At 37.7% G+C, this 11,806-nt stretch overlaps 2 protein-coding genes across 2 annotated transcripts in view; one reads left to right on the top strand and one right to left on the bottom strand.

Moving 5' to 3' along the window:
• Positions 1 to 7,126, top strand: part of LOC129570205 (uncharacterized) — a 60,575-nt gene extending 53,449 nt beyond the window's left edge. The window contains exons 8-17 of the mRNA XM_055449717.1: positions 1,367 to 1,660; positions 1,971 to 2,091; positions 2,677 to 2,973; positions 3,171 to 3,459; positions 3,663 to 3,839; positions 4,278 to 4,470; positions 4,551 to 4,722; positions 4,844 to 4,936; positions 5,034 to 5,211; positions 5,351 to 7,126. Coding sequence (XP_055305692.1) covers positions 1,367 to 1,660; positions 1,971 to 2,091; positions 2,677 to 2,973; positions 3,171 to 3,459; positions 3,663 to 3,839; positions 4,278 to 4,470; positions 4,551 to 4,722; positions 4,844 to 4,936; positions 5,034 to 5,211; positions 5,351 to 6,419 — 2,883 coding nt within the window. The 3' untranslated portion in view covers positions 6,420 to 7,126. The remainder of the gene's footprint in view (positions 1 to 1,366; positions 1,661 to 1,970; positions 2,092 to 2,676; positions 2,974 to 3,170; positions 3,460 to 3,662; positions 3,840 to 4,277; positions 4,471 to 4,550; positions 4,723 to 4,843; positions 4,937 to 5,033; positions 5,212 to 5,350) is intronic.
• A 1,476-nt stretch (positions 7,127 to 8,602) lies between these two features.
• On the bottom strand, positions 8,603 to 9,941 carry LOC129576786 (retinoic acid receptor RXR-alpha-B). Its single transcript, XM_055462489.1, has 6 exons — positions 9,782 to 9,941; positions 9,588 to 9,683; positions 9,472 to 9,496; positions 9,178 to 9,369; positions 8,926 to 9,029; positions 8,603 to 8,814 (listed from the first exon to the last, which is right to left on the bottom strand). Exons 1-6 carry the CDS (start codon positions 9,918 to 9,920, stop codon positions 8,603 to 8,605), a joined length of 768 nt encoding a protein of 255 aa, XP_055318464.1. The 5' UTR covers positions 9,921 to 9,941.
• Positions 9,942 to 11,806: the final 1,865 nt, after the last annotated feature.

Raw genomic sequence — 11,806 nt, 5'->3', positions numbered from 1 at the left:
AACAAATCTGCATATCTTTTTGCATTGTCTCTATACACTTCTTATGGACATATACTATGTACAGCGGCAATGCAAAAAGATAGGCAGAGTTGTTTACAAACAACAAAAAATAAACAAAATAAAAATCTCCATAACTAATGTATTGGCAATGTAGAACTAAATGGCGTACATTTTCGTCTCTGCACATTTCTTATATATACTTTGTAGTGACACAGTGGCAGAATTGTTGACAAATAACAATAAATGAACAAAACGAAAATCTCATTCCAGCAATAAATAGCTGGCAAATGCGTTAGAACAACACGACGCATGAAAAATATCGGATAAATTTATTTGATATTTGAAATTTATATAAATAAATTTATGTGCAACCAACCTCTGTTTTTTCTGTCTTCTTCTTCTCAGCCAAATGTAAATGTTGATCATTTGAGAATCACAGAGCTCGTTTTGCCGTGTTCTGTTTTTTTCTGTTCTTTTATTATGCTCTCTTGCTTTTACATCAACAAACAAAAACTTTTCCCATCGATTTACTTCATTGTTGCCGTTCATGTTGATTTCGCTGGTAGGTGCTTTGTGAGTTAGTGTGTGGCTTAAGTTTTCTCCCCTGGTGCAAAAGTAAAAGAAGAAGAAGATGAAAGAAATGCGAATATTCGCCGCGCAAAATTTATGGTTGACAATTTCTTCGGCACAAAACACTTGCACAGTGTGATCAAGAGTACGGGCTGTCATGATAACAGATTTGTTTGTTCCGATAAGAAAATAGAAAGTGTCACACACAATTTTTTGCCCGTTTTCACTAACAAAACATCAGGAAATGAGTAGATCTATTCTGGCACAGAGAGCTCTTCATTTTTTTTTCAAGTCTGGCAAATGTTAAAAGAAAGAAGTAAACATTCCATAGACCAAGAGGGAAAAAAAGTTGAATTTCATTCTTTTGAAAGATGTTCATAACGAACAATTTTTTTTTGTTCTGTCTCCCAGCAGCATTCAAATGTATAACAAATCTGTGACTCAACGGAGGTTTTTTTTATCGTTTTTATATGCAAATTTGAATGAAAATATTCCGGTTTATCATTTGCAATCTAACTAAAAGCGTCCAAATGCAATTTCTAGTTTCTACGAAATTAAATCACTGTGAGTCAAGCAAACATCATTTCTCGTACGCTCACAATTCCACGCCGTAGAAAAGAAAAATCTGTTTGTGATTCTGTTGGCAAAATCAGTGTGGATACATTTTGTGCCCAGCAAAGCACAACGGGAAAAAAATTGCGACGGAATGAAGTATTGGTTTTGTTGGCGTTTTGCGAGCGAAAAAAGAAAGATTATTTGAATTGAACATAATTGGATTCTGTTCTGGTTTCTGTAGGTTGATGAAGGCATTGAGGCAATGCTGTGCTGCTGGTTGCAGCAGCTGCAAGAGTTTGGCGGCCCGGAGGTGGACAAACCGGATTTATTGAAAGGTTCGATTGGATCGTTGAAAAATCTTGGCGTCGTGAATAACACATCATCGGCGGCTGCGACTTCGACCACAACATCGACCGCACCAGCTGTTACCACCACCACCACCACGACAACAGCCAGCAATATGAAATCTAACGTTTCAACAACGGGCAGCATTATCAAGCATAATCCTTGCCTTGATAAACGAGCGCGCTACAATGTATGTATTTCAGATTATACGTGTTGAAAACACCAAACAAACTCCCACTGTGCGTTCATATGATGACGCACATTTTGACTTGCTGTCATTACATATTACGCTGGAATTTTGTCTCTTGTGCCAATGCTCATTTTCTAAATGTCATGTGTGCACTTCGGTTCGGTGTGCGTAAACAACGGCATCGAAAACAAAAAACTTAACACATAGACAAATAAACTTTTCTTTTCTCTGTGAACGAAGTTGAACGGAATCGATGGAGGAAAATCATAATTTCCATTTGTTTTTTTTTTGTTCATCGCATTCGTTTCAGGGTGATTTAGTGCAACTGAAGGAAATGCCAACGGGTGCATCAAACGAACTGAAAGCTAAAGCAATGGACCATCTGGTAATGGCACATGGACTGCGACACGAGAATATAAATCCCCTGATCGGTAAATAAATGTTTTCCTTATCAGACTACATATTTTCGCTTTCCGTTCTCCTACTGTGGATGCTTTTGCTGCTGCTGCTGCTCCTCGGAAAAATAACTAACAACTTTGAAATGAGAAAAGATAGAATCGTCAAATGGGAAAGTCAAATGAAAAATAATTGCTGGCGGCTATACGCTACACACATCACAACGACCGAATCGAAATCGAATAAATAGGAAACAACCAATTTTCCAGTCGATTAGCCTGTGTGCTTTGACTTTTTGCCGCATAGCGCAAAGAAACGAAATGCGAACGAGAAAAATTTGATTTCACATCATTTCTTTGTTTGGTCGGTCGGTCGACCGAGTGTTGAAAGCAAGAAAGCGCTCTCCTTCGCATCCCAATATTATATCATCAAATTTGCTCGCTGTTCACATTTTCTGTAACTCATTTTTTTTTTCGTCGTGTGTACGATTGTGCGATTCACGACCATTTGCTGATGGCTGTGTTTTTCACTTTGTGTTTTTGTGTGTGTGCGCGTGTGTTGATTCCATTCTCTCGTTTTATTCTTCTCTATTCCCTCACATCCATTGTGTGTGATGGCAGGTTGGCTAGCGGATCCGTTACGCACCGCAATGGTGTTCGAGTATTGTTCGCGTGGTTCACTTCAAGATGTGCTTATCATGGACGAAATTAAATTAGATTGGTCATTTCGTTTGAGTTTATTAACCGATTTGGTGCGTGGCATTCGATATTTACATTCGTCGGGGATGCGTGTACACGGTGCGTTAACATCACGAAATTGCGTCGTTGACGCTCGATGGGTATTGAAAGTCACCGACTATGGACTCAACCAATTCTACGAGGCACAAGGAATACCACCACCAACAAAATCAGCCAAACGTTAGTTCAATTTATTTTTCAATTATTAAATCACGTCCGGAAGACATTTTTCATGCCAATTTTTCTTTTCTCTTCACGTTTTTTCTTTCCTTCCCACCCCATCTTCTTCGTCTTCTTTGTCGTTTTTGTGTTTTTCTTTCTTTTCGTTCGAAATATTCCAATCACCGTTTTTTCTTTCTTCATTTTTTTTGCGACAGAATTGCTATGGACATCGCCAGAGCTGTTACGGAATCCGAAAGGCAACAACAAGTTTGGCACACAAGCTGGCGACGTGTATTCATTCGGAATAATAATGCAAGAGGTGGTCGTGCGGGGTGAACCATATTGTATGCTGTCATTATCAGCTGAAGAAATAATATCAAAGTTGAAAAAGCCACCGCCACTGATTCGACCGTCCGTATCGAAGGGAGCTGCACCACCCGAAGCAATCAATATTATGCGTCAATGCTGGGCAGAAACGCCCGATATGCGACCCGATTTCAATTCGTGAGTCAATGTTGCCAATAAATGCTACACTTAATTTAATTGAAACGTTCAACCATTTGCATATCCAAATGGGAGCACCGGTAGGATGTAATTATTCCTATCTGCGTTGTTTTCTCTCTCATAAGACTAAAACATGCCAATCAGTTTTTTTTTTCTATTTTGATTTTCATATTGTTCTCACTGTTTTCTTTCTAATTTTGCAGTGTTTACGAGCGATTTAAGGTGTTGAACCATGGACGAAAAGTGAATTTCGTCGATACAATGTTCCAAATGCTGGAGAAGTATTCCAACAATTTGGAGGAGCTTATCAAAGAACGTACCGAACAATTAGATATAGAGCGTAAAAAGACTGAGCAATTACTGAATCGAATGCTTCCAAGGTAACTTGAACTGATTTCAGTACATTTTGATCGCATTGTGGATGCGTGTGTATGTGTGTGAGTGCATAGACACCTCAACATTGATTGAATTCGGGTCGTTGCATTCACTTATCCAGTTTTATCACGTAATTTCATTTCAATCTTCCTCGCTCTTCTAGCGATATATCCATGTTTTTTTCCCTTTATTCCGTTGTCGGATTTTTTGTTGGCGTCTTTCATTTGTTGCATTGTTGCCATTTTCATTGTGATTGACTTGTTGCATATTATATTAAACATGTCATACGTCCGCGTGCATTGTATGCATTTGATCGTGTTTCGATGCTTGTGTCAATTACTGCCAATTATCGTGTCTGTATTCTGTAATTTGCTTCGATTTTTATCGATTTTCTGCGCAACCATCCCACATACAATTTTCTCTCTGTTTTTTCATGCGAACAGTTCCGTTGCGGAAAAGCTGAAACTCGGTTTGAACGTTGAACCTGAAGAATATTCAGATGTAACGATTTACTTCAGCGATATTGTTGGTTTTACAACAATCGCGGCATACTGTAGCCCCGTGCAAGTGGTCGATTTGCTGAACGATTTATACACGTGTTTTGATAATGTTGTTAATGCGTATAGTGTGTACAAGGTAACCGAAGGACATTTATATATACACCTAAATCGATGACCGCATCAAAAGCAACAACTAAAACTAAATTATCTAACTAGGTTGAAACGATAGGGGATGCATACATGGTTGTTAGCGGCTTACCAGTTCGCATTCCCGATCATGCCGAGCAAATTGCAACGATGGCATTGGATTTGTTGCATCAAAGTGGCCGTTTTAAAATAAAACACTTGCCCGAAGTACCATTACAGCTACGCATCGGCTTGCACACAGGTTATTTTCGTCCATTTGATGACTATTATTATTCCATATTAAAATGGCACATAGCTTTTGTCCAACACGCACTAGTTTTTGTGCATGCACTCACATTTACACTCATTTAACATTTGCATAGGCCCGTGTTGTGCCGGTGTGGTGGGATTAACAATGCCTCGATACTGTTTGTTCGGTGACACGGTAAATACGGCCAGTCGAATGGAAAGCACAGGTTTGTATGTTTTATATATATAAATGGCTCCACACTTCATGTACCGTAGGTAAAATATTAAAATTAACTGGCGGAAACGCTTCAATTTTTCAATAAGGTTCTTCGTCACGAATTCACTTGTCGGAAGCAACGCGCGATCGATTGGAAAAGGCTGGCGGTTACCATATCGAACCACGCGGTGGAATCGAAATCAAAGGAAAAGGCATCATGAACACGTACTGGCTGTTGGGCAAAAAAGGATTTGATAAAGTGTTACCGATGCCTCCGCCAATTGGGTAAATATACAGTTTCCGAAAAACTTTGACGGGGAACAAAGAACTGCAAATTCTTCTCTTTGATACATTCATTTAACCTGAGTTTTTTGTTGTTCTTCCCTTCTTCCGCTTTGATTTCGGGTTCAAAAAACAACTACAGTGAGTCGCACGGTTTAGATGAAAATTTGATTCAACACTGTATTCGGTCAAAGCAAAGAACGAAAACACCCTGTATCAGTACAACGCATTCGTCGAGTCAATCGTCATCGTTGGCCGGTGAACCGGTCGATGTAAAAGTGGAAATAACACCTCCACGTGATGCTGAATCGGTACAAGTGCCAAATTCCTACTCCATCGATTCGGCACCAACGAATTTGGGTTTAAGTTTGTCCGAATTCAAAACACCCAGTCCACAACAACGTAAGCTATCCGAACTCCCAACAGAGACATTGCTTAATGCAGCTGCGAACTTTGGTCGTTTAACACCATCACCGTCAAGTGCGTCATCGTGTAAATTGTATAAAAAATTCGAAGATTTTCTCGATCTCAGCTCACCATACAACCATTATCGATGCTTATCGCCATCGGAAAGTAATTTAACGCAATGTCACGATGGCAAATATATTTATGGTGCGGGCAAAATGGACAATAAACCAGGCTCAAGTCGATTGTTACGACGTCAATTCAGTTTGGACAAAGACGATTGCCAAAATAATGGTGGCGCTGGCAGTGGCGCTGGCGGAGGTGTTGGTGGTGGTGGCGGCAGCATCAGTGGCTTTCCAGCTCAATCGAGTGCCGCCATTACAATTGCTCAAATGAAAACCAGTCTGGATGTGCCGTACATGCAAGACATGCGATCATCACCGAGTCCAACAAACATCAAACCGGGTCGATTGCACAAACAGAATTCGGCAAGTGTTGCACAGGATTTAGGGAAAATCGAAGAAATACCCGCATCACCAACATCATGCATATTCAATTATCGTAGCACACATTTAAGTCAAATACCAGGCTCGGCGGCTGGTTCGCCCGCCTCGAAAAAACCAAATGATACACCAAATGCAAATCAAATCTCAACCATTGCAACACTCGAATTACCGTCATCCATATCGGACGCACCGTCAAGAGCCGTTTCACCCATTTCGGCCAACACCATTTGCAGCAACAGCGGTGACAGTATCTCCGAGCACAGTAACAATAACAATGGAAACATTTGCTTTCACATTTAGACAAATTTACATGTGTGTGCGTTCGATGAAATCAAAGCAAAGAACTACTTACGTTTTTTTGCTGACGATAAAAATTGCCATTTTCTTTTATGCCATGGGACAAATAAGAATTTTATCTGTAGTAGTTACACAGTTTTATGAATATTAACCCTTTTAACGTAGCAAAAAATAAATTTTCAATAAGAAGAAGAAAAAAAATAACGTCGTCGCTGTCTTCGCTCTCACTGGATGACGAGCAAATAGCGCACGTTCGTTCATGTTGTTGTGATACATTTCTATGAATGAAAATATTTAGAAAAAAAACACCGGACAAAATGGGATTCGTTTTTTTTTCTTCAGAAAACTAGAGCCAAATAAAAAATTATGTATAGTTATGAAAACAGATGACTATTACTACAGATAAAAGTTTATATGTATACAAAAAAGTAACGCCATTGATTTTAGTGCGCTCCTAGAATGCAACACTTGACAAAAAAAATCCTATGGACTTTGACAGATACCTAATATATAGAAACTAAATGAAAATAACAAACTATATTCCAATTTTATTCGAATAATTCATAAATTTATTCACCCGACGTTTTATTGTAAATTGTTAATTGTTGACAAATTTTTACCTGCTCTGAATTTAAACCATTGAGTTTAGCGTGTAGAAAATGAACTGTAACACTAGAAATAAATGTTTATGCTAGTCTAAAGAAAAAAAATGCTATTTGATGTTTAAAAAAAAGTATTTACACAGAAATTTTGTTAAAATGTTCATTTTCTACTATTTTTATAAGGACACAAACAAAACAGAACAAAAAATCGAAGATTTGGTTGGTAGTTTAACTTTGAAAGAGCGCGCTGCTTGTAGCGACCATTTAACTGTTAATGCATTTATTTTCATTTCAAAATGAGAAAAGAAAAACAATCCAAATGAGAGACTTATTGCTGTATTTCAAACTCTTCTCCCAACTACACCCATCCTCCCACAACAAACTTAAGCTAATCTTATTAAATAAAAATAGCATTTCATTGAATTCTCGCGTTTTTAACGTGGCCGATAGCATTAAATGTGTCTACAAACATTTCAATAGGTAAACAATCAAATGAATTAAATCAAGAGGTTTTAGCACGTAGATCTAGTCATCATTTCAAGTTTTCAAGTGTGTACAGCTTTTACATCCCACCAAACCAAATAGGTTTTATAATAACGATTATGTACTTGATGAACACTATCAGTAGTTGAACAGAGAAAAGAGAGAAAAGAGAGAAAATGAATAAAAAAAACTCTATACGAATATTTTATCGACGTAAATAAAACATAATTTATTTGTGTAAAGTGGTGTTAAAAGCCACAAACAAACAGCAACAACACTAAGGACAAAAGTTATTTTCCATTCCAATTGAATTGGAATTCAAGAGTGTATATTTTATTTGAAATGTGATTGAAAGATGTTGGACATTAAGAGAATTTAACAAAAAAATAAATAAATAAAATTAACATTAATTTATCTAAATGGACAGGAGCTGTCGATAAATTACTCTCTAGTAGAACTGTTAGATTTCCAAATATATGATTAAGTGGTTTTTGAGAAATATTGCATTTTGATCATCAGAGAAGAAAAAGAATCGTCAGAGAGACAATGTTTATGGAGTGTTGGAATTGATATGGAATTTTGTTTTTGTAAATTCCAACCACTTTTTATGAGAGAGAGGGCTCAAATTTCGATTTCGGGTTATAAATGCTTAGTCTGTTTAGTATGTGTTTAGGTTTGAATCAAACAATTTATCCTAAACGTCCCCATTCCGAAATAATGTAATTTTCCGTTTCTGTGCTGCCGACGGCAAACATTTGAACGTCATCAATTCAAAATATCAAATCACTGAAATATCCCCTTTTTTTCATCAACCATTGCAAAGTGTTCCTTTTTTTCCGTTTTTGCCAAAGGCCATTTGGTATCACGTTCAAATTAGTTGACAAAATCACCATTAATTAGGTTCACACAAAATAGATGATATATTTTAATTTGTAGCTTCATCGAAAAATCAACAATCACTCATTACCCGTTTAGTTTTTATACAACACTGACAAACTCGATGTAAAACTAGGAAAAAATGACCTCTAAAGAAAGCAAAAATAAATTCTATACAAAAAAAAACAAGTTGTGCTCGTTGTTTTTTGTTTCTCTAAATTAAATTCACTCTGATTCAATGACATCATCGATGATTGGATTGAAGAGCTGTTTGAGCGCTGTGTCGAACGGTTGCAGAGACAAGCATCGCAGGGTGAGTAATAATTTTCCAAATCGTGTCCATTCCATTCGCTGTAGACAGTAGTGACCGAGTGTTACTAAGGCACCATTTGTTAAGTGTTCAATTTTTTGCGTCTCCAATAGGCTCAACGAATATTCTAAGAGCCACACAAAATGATTTATGTTTGAACAGAAAAATTATTTTTCAGAACTTTTCAACATTCACAACAACAATTCATTATGAGAACTAAATAATGCCAAATGTGTACCTTTTCGACATAGAACCAAAGTTTCTAATAATGAAATCTCCAATAAATCGGCCTGAAGTGTTTTAGTATCGCTTATAACTTGCTTCAACATTGGATCGTCATACCTTTGGAAACGAAAGATTGATGGAAATGAAAGAAAATTTTGCGGCTAACATTGATTGAAAAAAATATTCGAAATCATTGAAAATGTATACGAATTTAAAATTTATTCAAACATCGCAGTTATTCTAATAAACAAAACAAATAACTCACTGATCAATGACCGGTCCAATATCGATGGGCCAATGGGATGCTCGTAAAACAAAACATTCCGTCCACACATGTTTGAGAATATTTTTCTGCTGTTGCGATGGTAACTGTTGAAAATGTTCGTTGTGTTTTGCCTGTTTAACGCACGCCACCAAAATCTGTGCCATCACATTAAAATTCAATGTTTGATTTGCTTCCATCGCAAATGGAGCTGACTTCGCAATGAGATTCGATGGAAAAAGGGAATCTTTTGCCACATCGAATAAATTCGTCGATTGAATTATAGGTTTTTGTTTCCGTGGACCGCGCTCTTCTTGGACGGCTTTTTTTTCGCCCCGCAATCGAAAATGAATAATTGAAAGCGTAATGTTAAACAAAAACTGCTACTAAATTCATCTCTAAAAATAGCTCACCATTCACATTCATTTGCATTTGCAAGCAACGTTTTAAACGACAATACGCACACCAATTCCGCCTTGCTTTGTCGATTATACAGTTTCCTTTGCCGGCTTTTCGAAAAGAAAATTATAATGTGTGTTTTTTTCTTCTTTTTCAAAACTTTTTTTTCGTGAATTTTAAAATTGTAGGTTTCGAATGCGATGCTCACCGATACACGTATAGACCGCCCCTTTGCGAACACTTCGCTTGAAAAAGCAAGAGCATCCGTCGCAACAGATGACGCCGTAGTGTTTGCCGGAGCTTCGATCTCCGCAGATACAGCAGGGTGTCATCGATGTAATTAACATTCTCTTGATCAACTTTCCGCTTAACATCCTTTGCGTTGGCGAAGTCTGAAAAGTTTTACTTCTACTTATCCACAACCGAAAATTCCTTTTGAAACGGACGTGACGAACAGAGAAATCGAACTGTGACAATCGACCACATTCGAAATGGTTTTTATATGCTGCTCTGAATTTCGAATGAAGAAGAAAATTTGCCTAATCATTTGTCCTCCTTTGATTTGAATGACACACGTTCCTTGAGAGATCATAATCAAATAGAAGCGAATGACAACACGCGTGCCGTTACGAAACTTTCAGTTCAATTGTGATTTAGTATGAATACTCGGAACTGAAAAGCCCAGAAGCATTGTCTGTTGCATGTGACCATAAGAACACCGCGCACTCAAACTTTGACTGAGAGCGCGCTCTCTCTCTCTCTTTCTCTCTCTCTCGATTGTGACAATGATATGCGAAAAACTTTCTCACCCTTCCTCCGGACTCATGATTCGTACAAAATCTCACCTTTCGTCAAACCAAAATCATTCCGCTTTGATTTGGCTCGATTGGTATTTGAACACACGTATTTACCCGATTTCGGGCGGTGAAGTGAAAACATAGAACACCATCGATAATTATCTCTTGCTCGGTTTTATGTGAAATGTCAATAAAGTTGGTATTTGTTTGCTCATTTCCTAGCTCTCTTTCTCTTGCTCGCTCTCGCTGCGGCGCATTGTGTAATTAAATTAACGCTTAACAACTCGAATTGATTCGCTATAGTTTTCCGAGTCGGAAAAAGGGACGAATATTTTCGTGTTATGCCACTAAAATAAACATGGATAAATACCTGCAAACAATTAACATTTGGTTTAGCATTTGATCGTTACTTTTACGGTTGTCGTGAGTATTTGTTTAGTGTCACCACTGTCTCTCTGCATTTCTGCCTCTCACTCTCAATCAAAAGAGCAATCGCCGTATGTTGACCAAACGTAGCTGAATTATTAAAAACCATACAAAATGTGTATGTGCTTGTGCTTGCTGTGGCTCACTCCACACAAGAAAAGACACACTTTGACTTGGAAGTAGTTATAAATCGAATTTATTGCCGCCGCAGTCGCTGACCGTCGACAGTTGTAAATAATTTATGTGCATTTCATTCTTTAGTTCTAGGCTAAGCGGACTCACACACGGAACACACTGCGTCATTCACTCGGAACAAGAAATGTGTCTATGTACATAAATTGTATGTACGGATAGTGGTCTTTTGCTCATTGCAATCGTTGAATGATGAGTTGGCAGAACTACGTTGATGTGAGGAAATGATTGTTTGTTCAACACTTGCAATCAATTTTATTCTCTTGTTTTAGTGATTTAATTTGTATTTCCGCTTCACACGCATACAATGTAATATTTCCATGACTTATAGCATTTCGGAATGTTTTACATGATGCGTACAACATCATGATTTTCCATTTTACCTCAAATGAGCTATGAAAATACCATTTCACTGCTTCTCAAATTTCACAACCCAGGACCACACGAATAGCCATTTTTTGCGTTCAAAGGCAAATCTTTTAACTAGGTTACTCCATAAAAAGTATGCTCCCTCTGCACTATGCTTGACATGCATTGCTTGTGTTGGCAGTTCACTACTGCCATCCACAATACAATATGCACTCGAAATCGCAATGCACACTTTTTGCTTTGGTTCCATTCGATGCTGCATTCTTTTTGTCCATTGTGTTTACAAAGAAGATTTTGGGAGATGTTTTGTTTTCGTTCTCTTTTTTCTCCAGCTCTTTCTCTCCCCCGTTCGTTGTGCTCTCTTCTTTAGATGTTTGTTGTGCCTCAACACGAGCATCGAAAAACCAGAGAAAATGGCAATTATTCTGTTGGTCGACCGAAAAAAATGG

The sequence above is a fragment of the Sitodiplosis mosellana genome, unplaced genomic scaffold, assembly GCF_009176505.1.
Source record: "Sitodiplosis mosellana isolate CC-2019 unplaced genomic scaffold, AAFC_SMos_1.0 Smas_scaffold_1, whole genome shotgun sequence".
In the NCBI taxonomy this organism is placed as follows: domain Eukaryota; kingdom Metazoa; phylum Arthropoda; class Insecta; order Diptera; family Cecidomyiidae; genus Sitodiplosis; species Sitodiplosis mosellana.
This window is presented reverse-complemented; position numbering and strand designations above follow the sequence as displayed.